The sequence below is a fragment of the Microchirus variegatus genome, assembly GCF_963457635.1.
Source record: "Microchirus variegatus genome assembly, chromosome: 10".
Lineage (NCBI taxonomy): Eukaryota > Metazoa > Chordata > Actinopteri > Pleuronectiformes > Soleidae > Microchirus > Microchirus variegatus.
In genome coordinates this window covers 10,671,445-10,698,001 of record NC_139811.1, presented here as the reverse complement: position 1 = coordinate 10,698,001, position 26,557 = coordinate 10,671,445, and the positions used below count along the sequence as shown (strand labels likewise).

General features: G+C 40.4%; 1 protein-coding gene across 1 annotated transcript in view; it reads left to right on the top strand.

Annotated features, from left to right (window-relative positions):
- Positions 1-1,708: 1,708 nt before the first annotated feature.
- Positions 1,709-26,557, top strand: part of LOC310933376 (protein kinase C beta type-like) — a gene marked incomplete at both ends in the record, with an annotated part of 80,907 nt that continues 56,058 nt past the window's right edge. Inside the window, 2 exons of the mRNA XM_083896852.1 lie at positions 1,709-1,878; positions 4,598-4,629. Coding sequence (XP_083752978.1) covers positions 1,709-1,878; positions 4,598-4,629 — 202 coding nt within the window. The remainder of the gene's footprint in view (positions 1,879-4,597; positions 4,630-26,557) is intronic.

The window sequence follows — 26,557 nt, the reverse complement described above, 5'->3', positions numbered from 1 at the left end:
TGGTTGCTCGGCAGCTGAGACTCTACTGACTGCAATGATTGGTAGACGGCGGTAGGTGGCGCCACATGCCAAAACATGATTTCAAAACATAAACATGATTTGCCGACTGCAAAATATTTTTTTTAATGCTAATATTTTGTCTGTACTATTGTTGTTGGTGAGTTCAGTTTGTTATATGAACATTATTCCTGAGTCTCTGTGACATATTAGGAGGATTTTATGGCCAGTTGCTTTAGATTTATTACATAATGCACCTTTAATAATGGGATAATTATGACTAAATGTCTTATTATTACTGTTATAAAAAACATTGCTAGCAAACATGAATTATATTCTGACCTCGCTGGCAGCTGTGCCTCAGCTACACACTGTGTTTTAAAGACAGTGAGGTCATGGGCCATGTTTTCATTATAACGTGATATTAAGGGGGGGGGGGGGGGTTGGTTTGAGACCCCTGCTCTAAATTGACCATAGGCCCTGTGACCCTCATGTGGAGGATACATCGATAGCAGATGGATGGATGTATTGATTAGTTCATAGTTTGGTGACTGAAACTGTACCAGAGGGAACAGTTTCGTGAGTGATTTACACTATGGTGCACAAAATACAAACCTGTTCTCAACAGATTGATGGCAGGCTTCTTGACCCCGCCCACCCCTTTGCCACAGCTGTATATATATATACACACACACACACACACGCACAAACACACGTACAGGTCTGATACTACTATCACTGCTTGTCAGAGCTTGTTTTCAGATGAAGGACACAACACACATATCATGTTAAAGGTGCATTATGTAATAAATCTAAAGCAACTGGCCATAAAATCCTCTTAATATGTCACAGAGACTCAAGAATAATGTTCATATCACAAACTGAACTCACCAACAACAACAGCACAGCCAAAATATTTGCATTAAAAAAAAATCTTTTGCGGACTGCAAAAATGTTTTGGCATTTGGCGCCACCTACTGCCGTCTACCAGTCATTGCAGTCAGTAGAGTCTCAGCTGCCGAGCAACCACGGGTTGCCAGTTACATGAGAAAATGAAACCTTTGAACCATTTTGAATTTGAATGTAGTAACCGTTTTTGGCCACATTCTTACACATGGCACCTTTAAAAATAGAAAAATCACACACACACAAAATGACGTAGTGCAGCTTTAATATGAAAACACTCAGTAAGGTGACAAGTAACATTTGTTTTGTCAGATCCTGTTTATTAAAAAATGATCGAAAAGCACCATCAGCTCTGTGAATGCATAATGCAGAATGAACGTTTACTCTCTCTCTCTCTCTCCCCCCTCTCTCGCGCTCGCTCTCTCTCTCTCTCTCTCTCTAGCGCTCAGCTGGGAGCGCGAGAGAGAAAAGGAGGAAGCGCAGATTGTGAGTGTGTGCAGAGGCAGCTCGTGCTCTGAGCAGCAGCAGCAGCAGCAGCAGCAGAAGAAGGACAAGACAATCAACACTCAAACTAAACCATAAAACAACTCAGCAGCAGCAGCCACTTCCAGGACCACGGCTTTAACTGCAGTCGGTACACGGCACGTGCCATCTTTTTGTTTTGTTTTTTTTAAAGGCACCGACGACAACAACAACAACAAGAAAAAAAAAAAAAGAAGAAGAAGAGCAACTTAACGTCGTTAAGTGAAAGTAAAGAGCGGCACAGGTAGTTCTGTCTGTCTGTGTGAGTGAGACAGTCCGGAGAATGGCAGACTCGGCGGCGGCCAACAGTGACGGGGAGGACGGGCCCGTGCGGGGCTTCGCTCGTCAGGGAGCGCTCCGTCAGAAGAACGTGCACGAGGTGAAGGACCACAAATTTATCGCGCGCTTCTTCAAGCAGCCCACTTTCTGCAGCCACTGCACCGACTTCATCTGGTGAGGAGGAAGGAAAGGGGAGGGGAGGGGAGGGCTTTCATAACCTGCTGCTGTTTCACTTCAATGCTCCGTCTAACTGCTTGTGTTTTGTTTGCTAGTTATTATAGTAATAATAATAATAATGATTAATCATTGTTTATGGCATGACATATTTCCCATTGAACCAGAGCCGATCCGAGCCTTTATGGGGCCCCAAAGCAGAACATTTGATATGACCCCCTCCTCACCACCACTAACGCTTGACTTGACTGTTGGTGTGAAATGATCAGCAGGAAGTCACACTGTTTGTTTTCAAGCTGTTGACGTATTACTGGATCTTTATATTGACACCATAAACGCTCTCTTATGAGTACATGTTATGTAATTATTTCATCAGGCACCGTGCAAACACGCTTTGAGAACAAACACAGAGGTTTGTGCGTGAGTGTTTTCTCTGTTGAAGCCAAATTCAATTTAAAAACGTGTGTATAGTTTTTCTCCATCTCACGTTCTATCGCGATTGTCGTCGACCTAATGGCCAAACGTATGTGTCCATATTGGCACAGTGTGTCAGGCGAGTTACAGTAGTTAGCTTAGGTCTACTTTGCATCGGACACAACTTGTGTACCGCCTTCAACACGCTTCATTGTAAACAAATTACAATCGTCAACGTTTACTTTGTTGGCGCTGATAAAGATTTGTCAAAAACATTATCATGATCCAAGCTCTACTTCTACTACTTCCTCTTTTCACACACACACACACACACACACACACACACACACACACACACACACACACACACACACACTCAAACACACTTCTTTACCTCCTTTACCTCCTTTCTAAAAACACACACTATGAAGCTTCACTTAATAATCTTTGGCATTTATTCGCCTCATGCATTTAACACTTTTAGTTATTTTTGAACTCGTCCTCCTGTCGCTCTTTTCTGGAGTCTTCAGAATTTCAGACTAATTTTCACGACCTGGAGTCACAGCTTTTGGTTTAGGTGACATGAGCTTGCTGCTTCTCCTCTTGCCGGGCATTTTTTCCCAGTTGTGGAATGAGCCTCGGGTGGTTCATCCTCTTTTTTTTTTGGGGGGGGGGGGGTGTTTACTCTGGAATTATGTCGCTCTCTCTTGAAACGAGCGCTTGCACAGCTGGTTCAACGTAGACGTGAAGTAAGCTGCAGCTTAGGGACCCTGTGGTCATAAATGGGCCCCTGAAGTGCACTTACTATTTTTGTAAAGTATGATTTTATGTCAATGGTGAACATACAAAACAACACATGCTGGCTGCAGGCTTCAAACATTGTCATCAAGTGTTAGTGGTGGTGTTGGGGGGAAAAAATATTATGCAGTATTAAGTTATGGCTATTATGTTGGAACAACTTCGGAACAAGGGCCTTTCTGCAAGGAGTTTGCATGTTCTCCCCGTGTGTGTGTGGGTTTTCTCCGGGTTCTCCAGCTTCCTCCCACAGTCCAAAAACATGCGATATGGGGATTAGGTGAATTGCTCTAAATTGACAGTAGGTGTGAGAGTGTGAGTGAATGGTTGTTTGTCTCTATATGTGGCCCCGCGATGAACTGGCGAACTGTCCAGGGTGTACCCCGCCTATCGCCCTATGTCAGATAGGCACAGCACCCCCCGCGGCCCTGTGGTGGAGGATAAGTAGTGCAGTAAATGATGGATGGATGGATTAAGTTATGGCAAGAACGAGTTGAAGGTGGAGGAGGGAAAGCGAGAAGGTGTTTCCTCAAACATTGACTGGAGCCGTATTCTAGGAAAGACATGGAGATCTGTGGGCAGAAAAATCACTGGCTGCAGACGACTGTTTGATACGTGTTATGTAGGCAGAGGAAGCGAGAGATGCTCGGGGAGAATGAAAACATGGCTTTTCCCAAAAGTTATGGCGTCGGGTCAGGATCCACTCAACCCTAACGCGACCTCTTGATATAATTCGGCCCGTCCCTGTCCTGCTCCTTCATTTCTCCTCTCAGTCACCTGGGCAGACGTATTATCCTGCTGGGCTTTACTAGACAGTGATACTAGCTCTCTGTGCTCGGGGTTATTAAATGAGTTTCCGGCTCAAGGTTGGCCTAATTTGTGCCGTTTATTATTATCTGCGCTCGGCGCTATTCCCAATACAACCATCATTTAAGTCCTGCGACAGGCTTTTTAATTTGTGAATGGCTAAATGGTTTGACCCAAAAGATTGCATATGTGTGTTCATGGGAATATAATGGGATTGTTATTCTTTCTTTCTATCTATCTATCTATCTGTCTATCTGTCTGTCTGGAGAGCTCAATAAGCATGATGAAAAAGGACGATGAGTGATTTTCACTGTCCAAGAGATTATCTATTTGTAGCCACAATATGAGCATGAGCAGGTTTGGGTGTGTTGGTGAATATATGTAGGCGTGTTGGCGAATGTGTGTGTGTGTTGTGTTTGTGTTGTGTTGCGTTGTGTGTGTGTGTACCTGCAGGCGTCTCAGCAATCTCCATACCTCTGACTAGGTGTGGTTGACCTTTTTGCCTTGGGCAGCCGCAGCCTCGCCTGACGTGACATCAGGCGTGTGTGCCACTGAGGATATGTGTGTGTCTGAGTTGTCCTCAGTACTGGTCATACATTGATTTTTTTTTTTGTGATTTTTAAAAAGAAAAAAAAAATGTTTATATGTGTGCCGTACACAATGTTGAATATTCTTCTATTTTGTGTTTCTTTTCTTTCCACAGGGGTTTTGGCAAACAGGGATTCCAGTGTCAGGGTAGGTGGATTAAAGTCACACACACACACACACACACACACACACACACACACACACACACACACACACACACACACACACACACACACACACACACACACACACACACACACCTGTTTCGTCTTTCTCTCTTTTGATTGCTGTCATTTTCCATCTACACTCTTAAAAGCAAATAAAAGTGCTAAGTAGAACCATATAAGGTTCTTCGGCTTGTCCTCATAGGAGAACCCTTTTTGACTCCTGGAACTCTTTTGGAGGGTTCCTCCAAGAACCCTTTTAAAACCCTTTATTCAGGAAAGGGGTTTTAAAGGGTTCTCTGGATCAACATGGTTATTACTGGAACCATTAGTGTTGCCAATAACCCTTGAATAACCCTTTCTTCAGGACGGGGTTTTTCAGAAGCAAATAGTTCCAGGTAGAACCTCAGCCGTTGTAGAAGAACCCTTTTGGAACCCTTATTTCTAAGAGTGTAGTTTCCAGGTTCAGATTAGTGTTAATCCTTACCTCTTATTTTGTCTCTGCTCACATTTCTTCTGAGTGCTCAACTAAAACCACTGAGGTTTTGAGGCATGTGATTCAGAAGTCCACAATTTAAGAAGATATAACACACAATCATTACATTAATTAAGGTTTCAAAGTGCATTATTGACTCATAATATCACTATTTTGACAGCCAAGGTTCACACTATCCTTTGAGAACAAATACTTCAGACCTATTTATGTTACAGATGAAGTAGTTTGGTAAAGACAGTTGGCGAATCTTTCAAATACAGTAAACCTAACGCCATGTTTTATCTCTCTGTAAAGATCACTGGGAAAGTTTGTGGAGCAGAACATGTAGGCACGTCTGAAAGTGGAGGCAGTTATTTTGGCTTCTGATTCTCGAAGCAAGCTCAAACTGTATTGAGGTTGACTTTATAAATAAATAGTAGGAAGGTGACCAAGGCTCAGGAAATACATCTCGCATTTGTTGTGCCTACATACTCTGTTCATTGACTGAGTGTGTAACACACCAGCTGTACCGGGGAAATGTACTTTTAACAATCAAAACCTGAATACCATAGGGATGATGGTCCTGGTAAATAAAGTTGCATATTTTGCAAGTAATAAACGATAGTTCTTCGTTTAAATTTTAAACATTGTACAATGGTGGCACATAGGTTACGTTAGACTGATGTAACTGTTCTGTTCATAACCAGAGGAGAGAGTTTGTTTTACTCCTTACTACTTTTATGTTTTATACCTATTTTTTTTATGTTGCTGTGCCTTTTAAATCTGCGAAGCACATTGTTTTCTTTAAATGTGCTGCAGAAATAAAAATTGACTTGATTAGTGCTTTTGAACGCATTTGCAAACAGCGTCATGCCTTTTTTCTCATGTTAATTGCTTTAATGATTGGGCTGATGTGCACCCTCTCTTGGTTTAAATTGTAAGCAAACATTATGTAACGTCCAGGGAAATGATGCATACAAAAAGACAGTAAATTGATTTATACATTTTTATAATCAGCTATATGTTCATCTATCTGAGAGTGCAGTGTGCACTTGCTGCAGTGAAATAGCAGACCTGCTGGTTATATCACAGAACAATTGAATGAATTGAGTATTAAGCACCTTTTTAAACACACTATTTGTCCTTGAAACTTCATTTTCCTCGAACAAACATACACGCTATAGTATTAGTTTTAAGTAATAGCCTCTAGGTTGAGTTGATCATTTAAATAAATGAACACTAAACTGTGTTTTTCCCCTCCATCATCTCCATTCTGAGAAAAACAGCGGTCGCGATTTGACAGATTAAACGTCTGCTTTTCCACAGGAAATGACACGAGCAATCGGAGAAAACACAGCGTGGAACGTTTTTTTTTGTACTTTTTTCCCTTTCAATTTGCTTGAAGTCTGTGCTTTTTCACTTGTATTAATAGCCAACTACTAGATGTGTCCAAGGATTTTTCACGTCTCCTAGCAACAGTGAAACATTCGGATGCCACTGTCTATATGCTGAAGGAAGGAAGACGAGCTGTGTTCAATACAGCTGTAGGTTAGCGGCTAATTAGCCATCTCGGGTATGTGATATGTCAATAGTGTCCTTTAACGGGATACATCCGCTGCACTGTAGGGATCTACAGAGTGAGGCACAGGTGTGTGTGTGTGTGTGTGTGTGTGTGTGTGGGGGGGGGGGGGTATGTTATTCTGATGCCAGGGTTCTGATAGTTAGAGGACAGTGAGGACACAAAGTGTTTTCATCTAAAATTTCAGTTCCAAATCCGACTGATGCCAGGATAGCCACACACACATCCTGGTTATTTGATAGTTGCATTGTTCTCGCATAAATTTAAAGTGTGTGCAGCTTGATATTCTCTCATATGTGCTAATGAGTCAATCCACTATGAAGGTTTTTTTTTAATCATATCAGCGTTTTTTTTTCCCCACCACACGAAAAAACAAAGTTTTGGGAGCCATGAAATCTGTCTCCCAGAGTGGGAAAATCTCAAAATGGCACCCTTGTGACCAGGGGTGTCAAACTCATTTTCACTGAGGGCTACATCAGCATCATGGTTACCCTCAAATGGCCAGATGTAACTGTCATACAGAATAAATGTAACTAAATGTAACCAAATATAATGTTACTCCGTAACATATTGCTGAATAACTTTCTGTATTTATTACTTTTTCAAGTTACAAATATGATGCATTATAGATAGAAACCCGGTCCACGATGGAGTTTCTTGACAAACTAACAGTTTTTTTAAAAATCTGTATCTGGTTGGGGCTGACCTGCTCACACACCTTCAGCATGCACACGCATGATACACTGTGATCTAGTGGCGGGTAACGCAATCGCTATGCATTGTGGGAAATGGAGTTTTTGGTCAACGCACGCTTTAAAGCAGCATAGACCTATTTTAACACCCATTTTTTAAGACCAATTAATCACTCGCGGGCCACATAAAATGACGTGGTGGGCCACATGTGGACCCCGGGCCTTGAGTTTGACATTATGTGATGTAGACCGTTATACTACTTTTTTGGAAAACTATGATGTCGTAATCCCACCTCTATCATGTGCTGGTGTTCACCGTCATCATCCCCTTTTCCTCTCTTGGTTCATTCTGCCTCTGTTTATTTTTCTGTAGACATTGTAATGTATACTCCTAGTCAAATTAAGCATGCTTAGCATATTGTTCTCACGGTTTTGGTGTAGCAGCGCTACAGGCCTGGTGTATGTGTTTTTGGAAGACGTTGAAAAATATAGTTTTCTGTTTGTTTCCATGTGGATTGGGCCTAAGAGAGACAGTAGACGTAGACCGGATTGGGCCAGTTTTTGTCATTTTTTATCACACGGCATCAGCTGATTATTATTATTGATGCATATTTTTGATTTGTGCATTTCAAGCACCTGAATGGAAAGGCATGGCATATACTGTAGATAAAAAGGATTTGTGAATAACTTCAATTGTTCCTGATCCAGACGAGGTAGATGATTGCACCTTGTCAAAAGTGCAGCTCACACATTATCATTATTATTATGACTGTTATTATTATGCCATCTAAACGTATCCACTCAGTGGGAGTAGAAGCTAAGCTTCATTAGCAGCATGTGACACATAAATGTGCACTGTGGGCTTTCTGGTGCCTTGATATTAGTGAGAAAAGATATGGCTCTTGTCTTATTACTTTTAGGATAGGATAGGATAGAGGCAGGTTATAGCAATTTTGCTAATTTCCACCTGTAGTCGCTGGGCAGGTAAGAACAGATGAAAGAACAACAATGGTAAAATGGTTGAGATATGACAGAATAAAGAATGATGTGCAAACTAACAGAAACAGGGAACGATGCACAACAGAGCTTAGCCCAACAGCACATACTCTCTCTTATTTTTATCACGCATACAATCACAAGCATTCAAAAACAAGCCCATTAGTGTTTTTTTTAGTGTTTGTTTGTTTTTGAAGAATGAGAAGAGAAAAATGGTCATCTGTTTGCTCATTGTGCAAATGCCAAAAAATGTGTGTGACAATTGTTAATTGATTCGTTAGGGTTACAAGGTAACAAGGATAAAAATGTTGATGCTTGTTTCTCTAAAAATCTTCAGACTGATAACATCCTCAAATGTCTTGTTTTGTCCACAAACCAAATATATCCAGTTTACTGTCATTAGGTGTGTGTGTGTGTGAGTTAAAGAAAGTCGCAGAAACTGATCAGTTGGTCGTACAAATAGTTGGCGATTCATTCAGTAATCAATTAACATTCAGTTTAATTTAATTTAATACACTGTTGGCAAATTACACATTTACACAGGCAGATAAAGTCGGTCGTTTTTTGAAATGGTGCTTTGTTTGTGCAGTCTGTTACTGCAAGTGCAGGCTGTAAGGTTGGCTTGGCTTGGCGTGTTGTGTAACTCCATAGTACAGTACAGTACTGCTGGTCCAGGCAGAGCATTGCCTCGTTGTTGTTGTTGTTATTGCTGTAAACAATGAAGTGGAATGCCGTACACAGGGAAGAATGTTGGTCTTATGTAATGTTAGAGTTGTGAACATAAGATCTTCTGTGTCTTTATGTTGGAAGTTATGACTGTGTGCGTGTACCATGTGATCCATGTTGTGGTTAATGATCGAGTGACTGCTCATTTCCTTAAAGGCTGTTTGCTCAGGACTGCTGCCTCCGTTTGATTGGTTTTGTGTTTGTGTTAATGCACGTGTTGTTAAATGAGTTTGTTAGCACGGGTTGGGTTTCAGCGTGGAAGAGGCTCGTTTAGTGTCCTCTTCTTTCTGCTTGCGGCCTTAATGGGCAAATTGTCCATTTAGAACTCCAAAGTAATGGGCAGTGATGGGAAGTGCAAGAAACGTTGTAAATAAGTAGGGCAGTAAGAAGGGGGAAGAGGATGGAAAAGTTGGAGTGGAATTTGTTTAGGAGAAAATGGAAAGATAAAATGGGGAAAGCTAGTGGACAAGGAAATATAGGAGGATTATATGAATTCTGATTTCCCCTAAAGTTCTAATCAAAGTAGCTAATGAAAGGTTAAAGACCTGCTTAGAATGCTACAATACCACTTTCTTGTGTCCGATATTATTCCTACAGTCATTTTAGACCGTTTATGAACGTATGAAGCTGTTAACAACTAATTTCGTGCTTGAGTCATTTCAAAGACATAATTCGCCAACTGTGTAACAAAAAGAAGAAATATACGGCCCAAACATGACTCCGCTAAAATGCTTTTGCTGATTTTAATTGGCATTTTTACAGTCAGTGCATAGTGAATCATGCGATATATGGGATTTTTGGATTGCATTGGATTCTACACCCTTATCTGTCCGATATCCGATCCACTGATTCTGACCAGTATCGGTCCGATACCGATTCCCATCCCTAATCCTAAATATAATCATATTGCAATTAGAGTCGAAACTAACGATAATTTTCGGAAGCGATTAATCTTTTGATTAATTTCTCGATTAATCGCTTGGTCCATAAAATGTTGGAAAATGTTAAAAAAAATGTTGATCAGTGTCAAACCTGGAAATGACGATGACTTGTGTAGCAAATATATATTATATATGTCTATATGTATATATATATATGTGTGTATACATATAAATGTATATATGTATGTGTATGTATACATATATGTGTATATGTGTATATGTATATAACCATATATATGTGTGTATATGTGTATAAATACTTATATGTATATATACATGTGTATATATGTATATACACATATACATGTATATGTATATGTATATATATATCACACTGTAACATGCAGCATGTTTGTGTTTCTCTAATGGCTTCAAGCTAAACTGTGTTACTTGTTTTGCTCTCTGAATAATTTCTACTGGATTGAGAGAAATGTCTATCTAAAAAAAATCTAGTAAATAAATAACAATCAAACAACAACCAAAAAACGTGTAAGGGAAGTACGCAGAAATGACACTCCAGCAAAGAGGTGGTGGGTGAGGTTTTTTTGCCAGGTAGAGGAGATAATGGACAGAGGAGAAAAGAGGAGAGATAAAATGGTGGAGGCATGCAGTGTTGATTGCACTTAAAACGGGTGATAAATATGTTGCAGCATTTAGCGCTCTACCAGAAGGGAAAATGTATGTATTTATAAAAAGCACTATTCAGTCTTCTCTTTGACTGATGGCATTTTTTTATGTTTGGGTTTAATCGAGTGTCTCCCTTTCACCTGCAGCCGTCACGCTGTGTTTGGGCACGGCGCCCGTGCTGTACTTCCTCTGCATTCATGCCGTGTTTTTTTTTGCGCTTCGTATATAAATGAGGGAGTGAATATTTGCAAACACTGGTGTCAGTTGGCAGAGCTGAACGCTGCTCAGGTGCTTCTGCAACTCCAACCCGAGTGGGTGGAAGGTCTCCAGATCCAAAACCTGCCTCCCACACACACACACACACACACACACACACACACACACACACACACACACACACACACACACACACACACACACACACACACACACAGAGAGAAATGCATGAGCACACACAAGTGTTGAGGTGTATCATTGAGATCCTGAAGCAAAGAAAAAGGGTTTTAATATCTGATTCTGTCATCCAGTCTTTTGTGTTTCCACCTGCACCGTTCTTTGTTTCCCTAATTGCTTTAGACCCATCACTCGCTCCTTTTTATCCTACGCTCATTTTTTTCAGTTTTTCTCTTTCTGCCAATTCCCCCATCTCCCCAGCTTTGGTTCCTCTATATCCTATAGCCTTCAGCATCATTGCTCTCTTCACTGTTTTTCTCAAATTCTTTTCTCCCTTGGTTCCCCCTCTCCTTCAATCATTCCTCCAGCTCCCCATTTCTCCCTACGTCTCTCTTCTTCCGTCTCATCCTCTTTTTCTCTAGTGTCTGTGAGTTGGAAACTATGGGCTTTGATGTTTTTATAAATAGCCTAAGTGTTCCTCTGAGATTGCCACTAAATAGGATGGATGGATGGATGGATGGATGGGGGAGTGGAGAGGGGAATGTAAGAGGAGGGAGTGGTGAGTGTGTAGGTGTGAAGGGAGAACATGGATAGTACCAAAAAAATAGAACTGACTGAGTTCTTTATAGAGATAGTAGACAGCAAATCCGTCGGAAATTGTAGTCGGACTAAGACTAATAGTCGGACTAACAATTCGTTTTTTCAATGTCGTGTAAACACGTTAGTCCAACTAAAATGTAGCTAGTCTTAGTCGGACTAACATACCTGCATAGTTGGATTCATAGTCCGATTGCTCATGCATACGTGTAGTCGGACTGGAGTCGGACTTGGTGTTCTGTGCATTTCCTCCCTGGTCTTTGACCTGGAAGTAGAAGGAGCGTATAAACTGTAGTGTTTTCTGTGATGTAAAGGTCAACAGGAAACTGATTCAATACGCACTTGCTTATAGAGAGATGCAGCACCACCTATGGAGGCGGAGTCATACGCACATGGCCAACAAATGGATTTTCTCCAGTGCCTTGTCATCTTGGACTCGCCTCAGTTTGATTAAACTGTGCATGTAAACGTAGTGACTGATGAGAGGAACTGTAGAACTCTGACCTCAACCACAGAGTATGAGGCAACCTGTTTGAATAGACAAACAACACTTATTGGCTTTACTGTGAACTTATACTTAAATTTTTCCACCTTTCACAACACTCAAGGTCATCTCACAAATGTGAGATGTGACAAAAAAAACTATGAAAGAAAACGGTATAGATGTAAAAGTCATATTTAAAATCAGTAGGAAATGATCAAACTACATGGTCACAGTCAGTAAGCCGGTCAAAAATGGTGATTTTACGGTGGTGAGAGAGTCAGAATCAAGGATGAAGTGTGTAAGAGGAGGTGAGCAGCTAGGTGCGATAGAGGTCTATAGAGACATATAGATATCTTTATGGTGATGCAAGGTTGTGGAGAGCCTTGATGGTGAATAATAAGGAGTCTCTGTCCCTACGGATGAGGTCCTACTAAACATTCTGGCAGGTGCATTCTGACCTTATTTGCAGTTTATGGAGACGCTTGGAATGAAAGATCAACAAAGAGAGTGTCGCAGTAATCGATGTGGGTGGCGACGAGGATGATAATCAACCGATGATGTCGTTAGGTGTATGGCTAAACGCATCGTTTTCTTCTTGCAAACAGTCATGACTACGTTCTGAAGAAAGCATGGTGACGCTATAGCTCATAAGAGATGCAGCTAAGATGCATTTTTGATGAAGAGTCCCACTTAACGCTGTCCACATGCAATTAGATCACTGAGGATGGATGATAATACTCGTTCTGAATGGGGCCACTGGATAAAGCATGACAGAATAGTGAACGATCAATGATGACGTGGGGGGGGGCTATGGAACTCGAGCTTGAGTGAAGTTAAGTTAATTAGGATCCCCAATGGCCACTCTTCCTTGGGTAAACATTTATCAGTAACTGGTTTCTGGTTTATGTGTCAAATGGCTATCATCTTCAGATATACCCATCAATAAATAATGTTGTCTGGGGAAAGATAAAACAGAACAATCTGGTGTAGTAGGAATACACACCGCCTTAAGCTGAGTGGAAGAGTGAGCGCTGTGATTACAGCTTTGTTGATACAGGCTACACCTTGTCTGAGTTACCTGTGGCTATCAGGACATGACGAGGACTTCAACAAACAAGATAAAAAAGTGCTGTCATGAACTAGGGGTGGGAATCGCAGGGTTCCTCACGATACTATATGATATGCGATACATGGTCCAAAAGTGCCGGATCTGTCTATTTATTCCCAACATGGACTGGCCCACTCCATTATGGACTAAAGCGCTCTGGACTTTGCACGACTCAATTTGTTTCCACCACCATAGTAACAGGAAAAGGCTCTTCACAGGTTCACTCTGCACTTTAAATCCACAGAGATTTCAGGAGCAAGGAAACGGCCAGAGCAGACATTATCCCACACCTACAGTATTTCCACATCTTCAACATTGTGATAAACCTTCCCTCGTCCTACTCTGGAGAACACTTAAACATATTGAAGTTGGTTAGCATCGGATTGTGCCTGAGATGAAGTGATCGCTACACAAGCAGAATCCATTACCTGTGCGTTCCCGTCACTCCGTCTTCGATGCCAGCATCGAGTGCGTTTTATGGCAGTGAGTGTTCTGATTCTGCCATCTCTGGATCTTCGGGTATCCGGTAAAATGCCCTCTTGTTTGCTTGTCTTTGACTGTTTTGGTATTCCAGAGCTCAACGTCTTATTTACATCTTCACTTTTTATTAATACAGGAAAAAGGGGAATACCTTAGAGCTTAGCCTTCCTAAATTAGCATGCACAGATTCCATGTGATTCAACTATTTTGACAGATATTTTGATCTGATTTTTCAGTGTCTTAAATGGGAGTATTTTCTGGTATAAATAATTAAAACTGAATAATTTCGGTTTTGTGGAGACATTAAAGAACATCAATGAGCATTTTCTGATATTTTATGAACCAAACAACTAATCAAGTTATCAAGTAAATAATCATAGATTAATTATTGATGAAAAACGGTGTTAATTGCAGCCCTGGGTATTTTTATTTTATTGTTTGTTCTCTGTAGCACTTTGTAACTGTGTTTTTAAAAAGTGCTGAATAAATAAAGCCTTACTTACTCACCGTAGCAACACATATAGCTTTATGGAAATTGGCTTAGTCCTCTGATCATCATCGGTAATGAACGTGACTTGATCCGAACAGCTTGACGAGGACTTTATTTTCAGCTTTTTTTTTTTCAGTTTTCAGTTCATGTTGTATAACACCACTCTGTAGTCTTTCGTGCTCGCCACTACTATGGTGTGTAGAACAATGATAGTGAGCGTCAGTCGGCGTATTGATGGAGCCAAAAATATTCCAGCAATATAGTGTATTGATTTCTCCCTTTCGTATCAGACACAACAAACATGGCACAGAAGAGCGTTATGTGAATCACATGTTTAAAGTGGGAAGGCTCACTGTGATGATGACTATAGGAGGAAAAACGCTGCTACGTTGAGTAGTTTTTAATATTATTACATTACAAAAATGACTGTGACATTAACAATATTGTGCAACTTTGCATTAAATTGCATCTTTTTACTTTTATGAGTGCGTTTTGTTAACAATTTAGTTATTTATAATTATTTGTTCATCTTATTTGAATAGTTTTAATTGCTGGACTTTTTTCCAAGAAGAACCTCATTAAAAAATGTTGCACCTGGCCAACTGTCATCACAGTAGAGGTATTTTGAACGATGCAACAACGTTGTGCAAAATTCTCATTTGCAATTGAATTAATAAAATACCAATACATGTGTCTGTGTATAGTTGTCAGGGAATTTATGAACTATGATACAAGACCAAGTCCAGAACCAGTTGGTGTTCATTTTATATTTGGTTTTCCAATTTTCAGTAAACTCTGTAATCATGAGTCGACTTTGTTTACAGTCACAGCCATAGTACACTAACACACCGTATCTTTTCTTCCCCCAACCACTTCCTCTTCTCAGTTTAATGTGGAATGGGTGAGTGTCTGATGAAATCTAATTTCACTTGAGAGTGAGGGTATGCTCAACGACTCTGACCCACTTACACACTGAAGACTGTGGTCATTGAGTGTCATTTGTTTTCTCTCTCTCTCTCTCTCTCTCTCTCTCTCTCTCTCTCTCTCTGTGTGTGTGTGAGTGTGTACTCACTTTCAGTCACAGACTTAAAGACTGTATCCCTCAGGGCTTCGTTGTCCTTGCTACTGCCATTTCTGGCACCAGTTGCCTTGGTGACACTTTCGGAGACATCTCAGGATGGATCAAATGGCCAATGTGGGTCAAGCTTGTTTGACATTCTGGCCTAAACACATGCACAAACAAATAGAAACTGGGAACCAGCTCCAGAACCAGCTTCCGCCTCAAAATAAACAAACTGTCAAATAACACGTCTGACACAGTATTATATCAACTATGTCACAATGTCCTGTACAATATTTTACCGAAACAAAAAAGAGGTAACTAAAGATTAGTACAGCTAATGATTATGTTAATGTTGTTTAGCTCGCAAACCAAATGCAGTAGTGTGGCGTAGCAGTTATTCAAGAGTGAATGATTCACCGCTGATAAAGCGCACTAAGGGTTTTCATATAGTTCGTGTTTGGGGAGGAGTTATGCTAATTGTGGCTCCGGTGTGTCATCAAGCCATATCTTTAGACACGCCTAAAAAAATGACAGGGGGCATGACGGGGCATGACGGTGACGGTGTGTCTAAATCTAGTCTAAGTAAAGTCATATTCATGTGCCCCCTCAGCTCATTTATCATTTAATTATTCTCTTTAACAGCACTTTGGTGGTCAGTGTCGCATGACTTTTTAACTGCTCTGTGTTGTTGTTTTTAATGAAGGTGATTTGCAAATTGAACCTGATCTGATGCTTTCAGGGGAAGTAGTTGTTGATGTGAATCATATTGTGTAGGTGGTACTATGGCTCACCTGGATTACTAACTGCTGGGGCAGATATGTGCTGCACTGCTGCTGCTACCGTGGGTTTGAAAGTGTTCTTTTAAAAAGACTGAAAATGCATAATAATGAGTTTGCTTTCAAAATGCATATCGGATCAACGCTGCAATATGTCCTTGTGAGTTGTATGCATTGGCTTCATACTTCAACAGTTCAGACATACTAAAAACAATCTCTTATATATGTAGCATTCTGAGGTCTGCAGCCTGACTATAAAAAGTGGGTTAACTTATTTTCAATAAAGTAAATGTTTACCGAGACGGTGAAAAGATCTGGAGATAATAATAAAGATGCTGATGCCAGACTTGATGTTTCATCGTCCGTGGTGGTTTTAACGTCACTGGCTGCAGCTGTGCGAACTTCAGGTAGGAAACATTGCCCTGGCCTGTTCATCTTTGCATTTACTATCTTGCATTAACTTTTGAAAAGTTTACCACATTTGTAACCAATGTCTGTTTGCCTTACCCTGTCACATACAGTAAATCTGGCTCTAGTCTCCATCTTTTTCCTCTGTGCTCTTTACTTTGTCACCCAGGCCGGGTAAAACTGTAGCTCCAGTGAGTTGCATGCACTTGCCTGTGGGTAAATGACATGTCCGACATGCTCTAGGTGGCTCGCTAATAACACAATGGACCAGCTGGTCAATCAGAGCACACAGGGTGGCCGGGCCATGCATAGGGAGTGATATAAGAGTCACTGCAGCAGCGAACAGTATGAGACAATCAATGCATGTAGTCGATCCCCCCCCAATTAAAATGTTTAAGTTGTGAATGGGCAAAACATAGATGCGTCTCTTAAATTCACAGCAAAGATAAACTAGATCCAACTTTAGACATACGTTTGTGGTCTGTCTAAAAATACAAGTAAGTTAATCTAACATTAATGGAGTATATGTTTCAAAGTTGCCCCATTTCTGTCCATTTCTCTCTCGCTCCCTCTGTGAGATGGTTGATGGAGATCGTCTAACATTGTCAGTTTTGCTCCCGAGATCCTTTAACCCTACCAGTGGTAACCTAGCAACAGGGAGGGTAGTCATCCTAGGCCTCTTTTGACTTTCCATCTTCCAGACTTTCTATTTTTGATTTATTTGTTCCTCCTAGACATTGCTTGCACTTTCTGTCATCTGGCCCGCCTTCCTGTTTCTCCCAACTCTCGGTTTCACGTTAAAGCTGTAATGGCGTGGCATGAATTTCATGCTGCCATCTCACAGACTATTTGAAGAAGTACCCCATATGAGCCAGCAATGGGCGCATACAAGGTTTTCTACCATCTCATGTGACTGACCGTGCACAAGCGGGACCGGTACAAACAGAGTGACTTTAGCAGAGTCAGCCGCAGCAGCGACAGCACATTGGAGATGCAAAAGTCTTAAGACCAATAGATCTGCTTGGTTCGTGGATTGTTTTTGGCCAACTTTCAGTCGCATCATTCCAATCCAGATTCCAATGATCACAGAATTTGATGGACATAAAATAAAATTAAACAAAGCTGGTGGTCTTTTGCACAGTGCTGTTTTAACATATAACCCATTTTACAATACTGCATTTCAGTTAAAAGCTGTCAGAGCTTCCTCCTGTTGTCAGTGATTTCCCATTCAGAGAGTGTTTATTCCATCCTAGTGTTCTGAGTGCTGTATGTTATAAACTGTTATAACTGTGGATTATTAGAGGTGTTTGAATTTATTTGAACAAATTACTGGTTCACATCAATACTGATTAAGCCTTCCAGCTCCACACGACTCTTTCTCAGGATAGCAGGTTTTTGCATCCGTGTCGACATTCTCGCGTGTGACTAATTTTACATCACAACTGAGCAGGCCCGGGCGTAAGAATCACACAGTGTGAAAAAAGTATGTGCAGCTTTTTAAAGCAGCATTGTGGGAGAAAACACCAAGAAACACCCTGTAAAAAAAAAAAAAGGTTCAGACGTGGATTCCACTGCTAAAAATAAACCTGGATGTTCAGCAGCAGGAGTTTACAATGGTGTTGTAGTCGGTGTGTGAATTTTGGCTGTGGTAAAGACATTTATCTGGATCAGCCTTTTGATAAGTGAGAGACATATTTTGATTTCAAGCGAAATGACACGCGCAGAGGGAAAATAAACAATAAAACAGGGAACCAAAAATGCAGCCTTACACTTGAATTTTATGTATCTATGTATTGCAGGCGTAATCTGGAGGCGACATTCATTTCATTATGCGTTGCATAACATGTTAAATCTTTTACACCTTGTTTTTAGCTCATGACTGAAACATGACGTTCTCATTGTCTGTTCTTAACTGCAGTCCTCGTCTCTCACCTCCGTGTCCTCTCTCCCACTCCCTCTACCTTAGCCTCTTCATACCTCCTCTCTCTGAATTAATGAGTAGATCGGCGGATGAGGTAAAAGTAGACGATGACTATGTTCTTCAACAAATATAGTACAGTGAAACACGGACATTATAGGCGTTCATGCTTCATATTCTCGGTAACTTGTACTTGACTAACGTCAGGTTTTTTTTTCATATAGCTGAGAAGAGCTGATGTACATGAGAGAAGCTGCATGTTTGTATTCATTTGTGTTTGCTGGACATTTAACTGTTGCTCATCCAGGTCATTTCATCAGATGTATTGTGCTGCTGTAATAAGAGGGAACTGCAGTTTCCCTGATGCACATTTTCACATAACACAAACAACTGGCAAAGCACAAAGGCTGCATTTTATCATTGAAGATAACCCCCCCCAAAAAACTATACTTAAATTTTAAGGAGGTGGGTCAACTCTACAGAGGTTGCCATTTTGGACCGCCATGTTTTTACAGTAGCCCACAACGAAAGAGAGTTAATCAGCATTGTATGATCTCATAACAGACATTCATTTGCATTGAAAGGCGCCATATGTAAGAATGTGGCCAAAAACTACTACTATACTCAAATGCAAAATACGGAGGCCTTTTAGGTTTCTTTTTTTCCCCGCCATTTTTCCTGAGACCTAACTGGCAACCCGTGGTTGCTCGGCAGCTGAGACGCAACTGACTGCAATGATTGGTAGACGGCGGTAGGTGGCGCCACATGACGCCAAAACATGATTTCAAAACATAAACACGATTTGCAGTCTGCAAAATATTTTTTTTTAATGCAAACATTTAGATGTACTGTTGTTGTTGGTGAGTTCAGTTTGTTATATGAACATTATTCCTGAGTCTCTGTGACATATTAGGAGGATTTTATGGCCAGTTGCTTTAGATTTATTACATAATTCACCTTTAAATAGCACACACTACAGCTTTAAATAGCAGTCATATGTTGTACTTGTTTGCATCCTTCACAGATGTTGATCCTTTGTCAAAATATTGAATAACTTTCCCAGCTCTATGAACAGAATGAAAGACAGTGGACTCAGGATCCATGTTGTTTAGGTAGCATTTGCCCTCATCAGGCGTGTACCGTGGGTGTGTTTAAAAATGATGTGTGGTCTGACGTATTGTTATCTCGTGGCACCATTGACGAAAAAACAAAAACCTGGTCTAAAATCAATAAAGGCGCAGTATATTCATGCGTATTTAAACGGCACATTGGATACGCCGACATAAGCAGATTCACAACAATGCACGTACGCGCTCTGTTTGTTGTGCACTTCAGCGCTCTCCCTCTTCCTCATCAGTTAAACGCCAGTTGAATGTTGTGCAGTTCCTCACCCCGTGCAGTCTAATGCTGATAGGACGGGTGATCAGTAGGCAGAGAGTGGTCCTCCCTCCAACAACCACGTACCCATTAACGCAGGGAGGAGGCGCTAAAAGGACACGGAACACAAAGGTGCTTTCTTCAGATCTCACCGGGAAGATTACAGGACTGGTATCTGCTGCTGCGGTTTTGTCTCTTCTCCACCTCCATTAGTTCCACTGCTGCTTCAGCAGAGAATCCAACTAATGAGCAAAGTGTTTCGCACGAGTGCCGCTGCCGCCACCGCTTATCATCTTGAATGTAACCGAGCAATTATTCCTAGCTCCCGTTTCATCACCATCGACTTCTGCCGCTTGTTTTTAACTTTAAATCTGACTTATAAGTTCTTTAAGCTGCTTTGCGCTGATTGTTTTTCTTTTATTCTCCATCCTGTCTCTCCTGTTTTTTTTTTACTCGGATCACTTGCTGCCCCATCAGCCCGAGCCAGCAGGCACATGAGCTGGTCCGGCTCAGCAGATAATCATCCACTTCTGCGATTGCCATTTAAATAGCAATGTGCTAAATGGCAAAATGACCACTTTTGCAAGTTATGATAACTCCATTGCCAACAATTGACATTAGATTATATTTCAGGGTTCTTTACAGTTTGTTCTTTGAAAATTTAGTTCTGTGAACCACTAGCTTTATGGACTGTGTGACAATGAAACAATGAGTAAAAAAATCAATGTGAATGAAACAGAACAATAACCAAAGTTGCCAATCTTTAAGAACGCTTGGCATCAAAGCGCTGAAAAGAGCTGAAAAAAAAAATTGGGCTTTTGAGAATATATAATTGATTCTTTTGGTTTGTTTACACAGAGTCAGTCATTACCGACTCAAGGTCACAGTTTGTTTGCCTGCCAAGTATAATGGTTTGTTTTTCTCCCCAAATACTGACAAACGACGTGGAAAATGATGAGGTATAAAAACAAAACAGGAACAGGAGATTTGAAAAATTAGAGAAGATGGATTGATGGAAGAAAACGAGAGAAAGAGAGGGAGTGATATGGGTGTGCTGACTCACTCTGACCCTTCTCCCTGCTTCACTGGTGGCATTGTGGATATTTATACTTTGGCGTAGGCTGTTCAGCCCCCTTATATAAGCCCTTGCACACACACACACACACACTCACACGGGGAAGTGCCCAAGGTGAAAGGCGTGTTTTGTCCACATTATTGACTTTCTTCCGCTTGCTTTCCATCTTTATCATCTTGCTCCTTTTTTTTTTTTTTTTTTTGCCCTCTCGTGTTTCATCAGCATCTTCTTTGTGTCTTCCACCCCAGCTCATCAGGACGTTTCCCTTTCATTCAGGCATTAGAAAGAGCGAGAGACGGGAGAAACATCAGTCGTCTGACTCTCCCAGACCTTTCTTTCCTTCCGTTTTTTGTTTAAACACCGTGCCAGGTCTGCTGTAGACACACAAGGAGTTGTAGACGGAAAGGATTTGTAGTCGAGTCCTTGAACCCATCAGCCGGGATGTAAAAGCAGGCAGTTGGAGAACATAATTGTGAAATACTGCCTCAGTTAGCATGAAAATAACGGTCGAGTAAACCTGACTTTTGCATGGAATGTACAGAGCAACTCGATCTTTCTCCATGGCAGATGTGGGTGACCCCATCTGTTCAGATTCTTAGGATTTATTTCATTTTATGGAAACATTAAGGGAGAAGCTAGGCAAGGTAATCAGACTCGAGATGTGCAAGGACACATTTTTTTTTGTATCCAGATGTTTTTATACCCTTTTTACGCAGGTAAAAAGTGACATAAATCCTGCGTTTGTGAATTATGCAACTTAAACTTCCCCTGATGTCTACGCAAAGTGATGAGGAAACGGTTCTCGCAGTGTTCCTCAAATTTAAAAATGTTTCAATGTGTTCATTTGAGGATGATAATAATGCAACATGGACAATTTGATTTCCTCGTCTCGTTGCCTTCACCTCTTCTGTGATTATCTTCATTGGCAGCCAAGTCGTGGATTATGTGGCACCGTGCTTTGAGAATTCAATGTACAGTGTATACACGACCGTTCAAAAGTTTGGGGTCACTTTGAAATGTCCTTATTTTTGAAGGAAAATCACTTTTGTTTTTTCAATGAGTATAACATTAAATCAGAAATGCACTCTATACATTGTTAATGTGGTAAACGACTATTCTAGCTGCAAACGTCTGGTTTTTAATGGAATATGTAGGTAAATAGAGGCCCATTTCCAGTGTTCTAATGGTACACTGTGTTTGCTAATGGCGTTAGAAGGCTATTGGATGATTAGAAAACCCTTAAAAACCTGTGTGCAATTACGTTAGCACAGCTGAAAACAGTTTTTTTTGAAGGGCACATTTATTATTTTGAATAATAATCATTATTTCTAATCTTGTCAATGTCTTGACTATATTTTCTATTCATTTTGCAACTCTTTTGATGAATAAAAGTGTGACTTTTAATGGAAAACACACACACACAAAAAAAGTGCATAGGTGACCCCAAACATTTGAACGGTAGTGTATGAGATGCACAGCTGTAGATGAATAATTTTGAAGTAGCCACAGTGACCATGTGTTGCAGCACTGAGCCTGTCCACTCAATATGGGGCATCACTGTACAGCGTGTCACTGCATCTCACAGACAGCAGCGCGCACACACACACACAAACACACTTTGGCAGCTCATTAGAGGAAGAGGCTGTGTACAACATCAGTGTTCTGCCAGTGTTGCATAAACAGAAATTATACGAGAGGAGAGGAGAGGATGGAAAACACAGGTAAAATATCTGAAATCTGGTCTTATATTAAACTCGTACAACACGAGCATGTGATGTTTTGAATAAACCTGACAAAATACACCTTTTTTCACAGCAGATACTAGTATTTGTTGACTGGATTTTACCAGTAACATTTATAAGGTTCCCACGCTAAATACTTAAAGGTGCATTATGTAATAAATCTAAAGCAACTGGCCATAAAATCCTCCTAATATTTCAAAGAGACTCAGGAATAATGTTCATATAACAAACTGAACTCACCAACAACAAAAGTACAGACAAAATATTTGCATTAAAACAAATCTTTTGCAGACTGCAAATCATGTTTATGTTTTGAAATCATGTTTTGGCATGTGGCGCCACCTACCGCCGTCTACCAATCATTGCAGTCAGTAGAGTCTCTGCTGCCGAGCAACCACGGGTTGCGTCAGAAAACGAGACCTAAAAGACCTCGGTATTTTGAATTTGAATGTAGTAACCGTGTTTGGCCACATTCTTACATATGGCACCTTTAAATCTGCTTTTTCTTAGGTGATCATACTCTATGGTCATTGCAGCTTTGCTGAATTAACACATTTTGCACAGTACAGTATCTACTACTGAATGCTTTATGTAATGAAGCAAAAAAGTGGCATTTGCACGTTTTTACCGACTACTAGTTTGGTGTGGTGTAAACCTGATTTCAGCCTTTTAGTTTCTGTGCCGATTGGGACCTGTGATGTGAAGCAGGGATTAATGTGGACCACTGAAGTGACGTCTTTCATGCAGAGGCATGTTCACTCCTGGGAAAAAAACACTCTTTTGGGACATATTATGCAGACATGTTAATGCCTGCACAGAAGTAATACAGGTGTAATGCATAGCCAGTATAACAGGTCTAAGCCTGAATCACGGCTGAATGACACAGGAGGTGAGAAAAACAGACCGGTGGAATAAGAAATGTCAAAGAAAGAAAGATGTGGGACAGCATAAATAAGTCCATGTGTTATCTGTGGATATTTAATGTAAACATGAAATAATGAAGGCACACGGGCCAGGGGCCAGCGACGTTATAGTCGGATTGAGAGCAGAACACAGAGGGCACCAAGAGGGATTTCAGTGAGAGATGAAAGAGGTAGAAAGAGAAATATGGAGGGAGGGAGGGAGGGAAGGAGGGGAGGGTGTGCCACAGAAAATGAGAAAGCCGTTTATAGACGTGTGTTTGAGACGTCATCCTGATTTTTATCTTTGCACAAATGATTTTCATTTACAGGATGTGGAAGTAGGGGATTAGATATTAAGGAAAAACAAAAGCTTTAGGTTGTAAAGAGAGTTGGACGCCGTCTTAATATTTCACTCTGTATCATTTATTCTCTTTGAAAAACCGAACTTGTTTCTCGTGTGATTAAAATGTTGCATAATGCATTTATTGAATGCATTTAGAGGCACGGTGTGTAATCTCTTCTGCTGAGGGGTCTCAATCAAAAACAACAACATAAAGTATGCAGTTTGCAGAACAGGATCATGGGAATTGTTATCGCTCAGTTTGGTTCCTCTGTGTGTTTTTTCACCTTTTTATGGGGAGAGCTTTCTATGGCACAACATGCTGCAAAAGGCAATGACATCAATAAAAGACAACCACAATGGAATGGTCCTTTTACCTTGAATAAAAACATGGATTTAAAAAGTGTTAAAAATGTTTTGGCTAATGTACATTTTATACACAAGGGCAACTCAATGTGCTTCACATGAAATAATAATAAAAGTCCCACGTTTAACATGAATAAAACAACCGTGCAGAGTAATAAAAAGAACGAAAGTAAACCCAAAGTTGGACTAAAATGGAGAAGAAAACTATAAGTGAATCCAAAATTATTAAGAGAATGTAAAGTGCACAATATTACAATTTTGAAATGCTTCAAAAGAGCACGAGCATATACTGCACATGAGAGGAAAGTCCACTTTCTGCTCCTCTACATTCTTCTGACGGCTGGTTGTAACAACAAATCCCACTCATTGTCTGTGGTCGTGTTGGCGTCAGCTTGAAATGACGCGGAACGTGGATACGGTGGAAGTAAATGTGGTCGTTCGGTCAAAGAAGAGGAGTAAAGTTGGGGTTCTGGTTAAAGAGCAAAAAAACGGAAGGACACACTTCATATCTGGCAAGATGTTGTTTGTTTTGGTGCAACAGTCATGAAGTTGGAAACTGGTGTTTATAGTTTAAACACTGATCTTTTTCTCTGTGTGTGTGTGTGTGTATGTGTGTGTGTTAGAGATTGGCAGTAGCAGAACTCCAAAAGAGCAGTTGCCTTGAAGCAATATTGTGCACACATCCTCTCAACATTTCTATCTCTACCTCTATCCCTCCATCCTCTGGATTCAATCTGTAATATCATTGGAATACGTGGGTGCTCTTTGTGTTTGTGTGTGTGTGTGTGTGTGTGTGGTATCATCACAGTGAGTGGGTGGTGTGACCAAAAGAGAGGATATTGCGTGGGAGTGAAGTACCATTGAGGTGCACATGATTTGTGTGTGTGTGTGTGTGTGTGTAGGGTTGATGACGGAATAGAATAAAATAGAATACAGGAAGATATGAAAATATCATGATGAATTTTTTTTTTGTACATGTTAACATGCAATGTTTCGATGTCGACGATTCTCTCGCAATCGCTGATCTGAAGTCAGCGGTATTATTTCTGAATTAATCAGATGACGATGGAGAGAAAAAAGTGTGTTTTTTGTGCTTATTCAAAACTGTGATTATGAAATTCCATCATGCAAAGTGACCTTAATCCCCTAACCATGAGTTAAATTATTATATTTATGTAACTCAATAAATGCAATTAGTGAAGGGACAATATATCAAATTATTGCTCAATGTGATAAAAAGCACTTTTGGAGAATTACTATTAGCGTGATTAAATTTTTTTATGTGCTAGCGTCTTTCCTCGTAGCTTAATGTGTTCTATTTAAAGTCGCCATATGTAAGAATGTGGCCAGAAACGGTTACTACACTCAAATTCAAAATACTGAGGTATTTTAAGTTTAATTTTCTCTGCCATTGTAGCTCAGACATAAACTGGCAACCCGTGGTTGCTCGGCAGCTGAGACTCTACTGACTGCAATGACTGGTAGACGGCGGTAGGTGGCGCCACATGCCAGAACATGGTTTCAAAACATAAACATGATTTGCAGTCTGCAAAAGATTTTTTTTAATGTAAATATTTTGTCTGTACTGTTGTTGTTGGTGAGTTCAGTTTGTTATATGAACATTATTCCTGAGTCTCTGTGACATATTAGGAGGATTTTATGGCCAGTTGCTTTAGATTTATTACATAATGCACCTTTAAATGTAATTATTTGGTCTAGAAAATGTCGATCAGTGTTTCTCAAACCCGGAAATGTTGATGCTCTCAAACGTCTCGTTTTTGTCCATAAGCCAAAGTCATTCGGTTTTAATGATTTATTCATTCTATGGAGCAAAGAAACCATAAAATATTCACATTTAAGAAGCTGAATAATCTTTTTCGTCTTTGTACTGACACCTCTTTAAAATGATTAAAGACTTTTCAGTGACCATTCTTTTACCCCAGCGCATGAGACCCAGTCAACGCAATGTAGGGTTCACAAGTGCGTTGAGCTAAGATGAGATACATTCAATGACCCTCGTGAATGTCATCCCTTCTGCAAACACACTTATTAAATGCTTCTTCTTCCTGCTGCTGCTGCTGCCACCTTGTAATAATATACGCACCACAAATGAGGAGGTCATTGGAGTAGAAAGTGTTTTTATTTCAGTGCAATCGTTGATCAAACATGTTGCAGTTTTGTGATAATAGTAATAACACAGTAGCTGTAGATTATTATTATTATCAGCAAAAACAAGCACCTGCATGTTTAGTGCCAGTTTATTGTAGAGCGTGAGTCTGCACATTTAACTTAACACCTTGATAGACAACGGCTTGAGGAGGAGACGGTGAAGAAGAGGTGATCAGACCTCTTAATT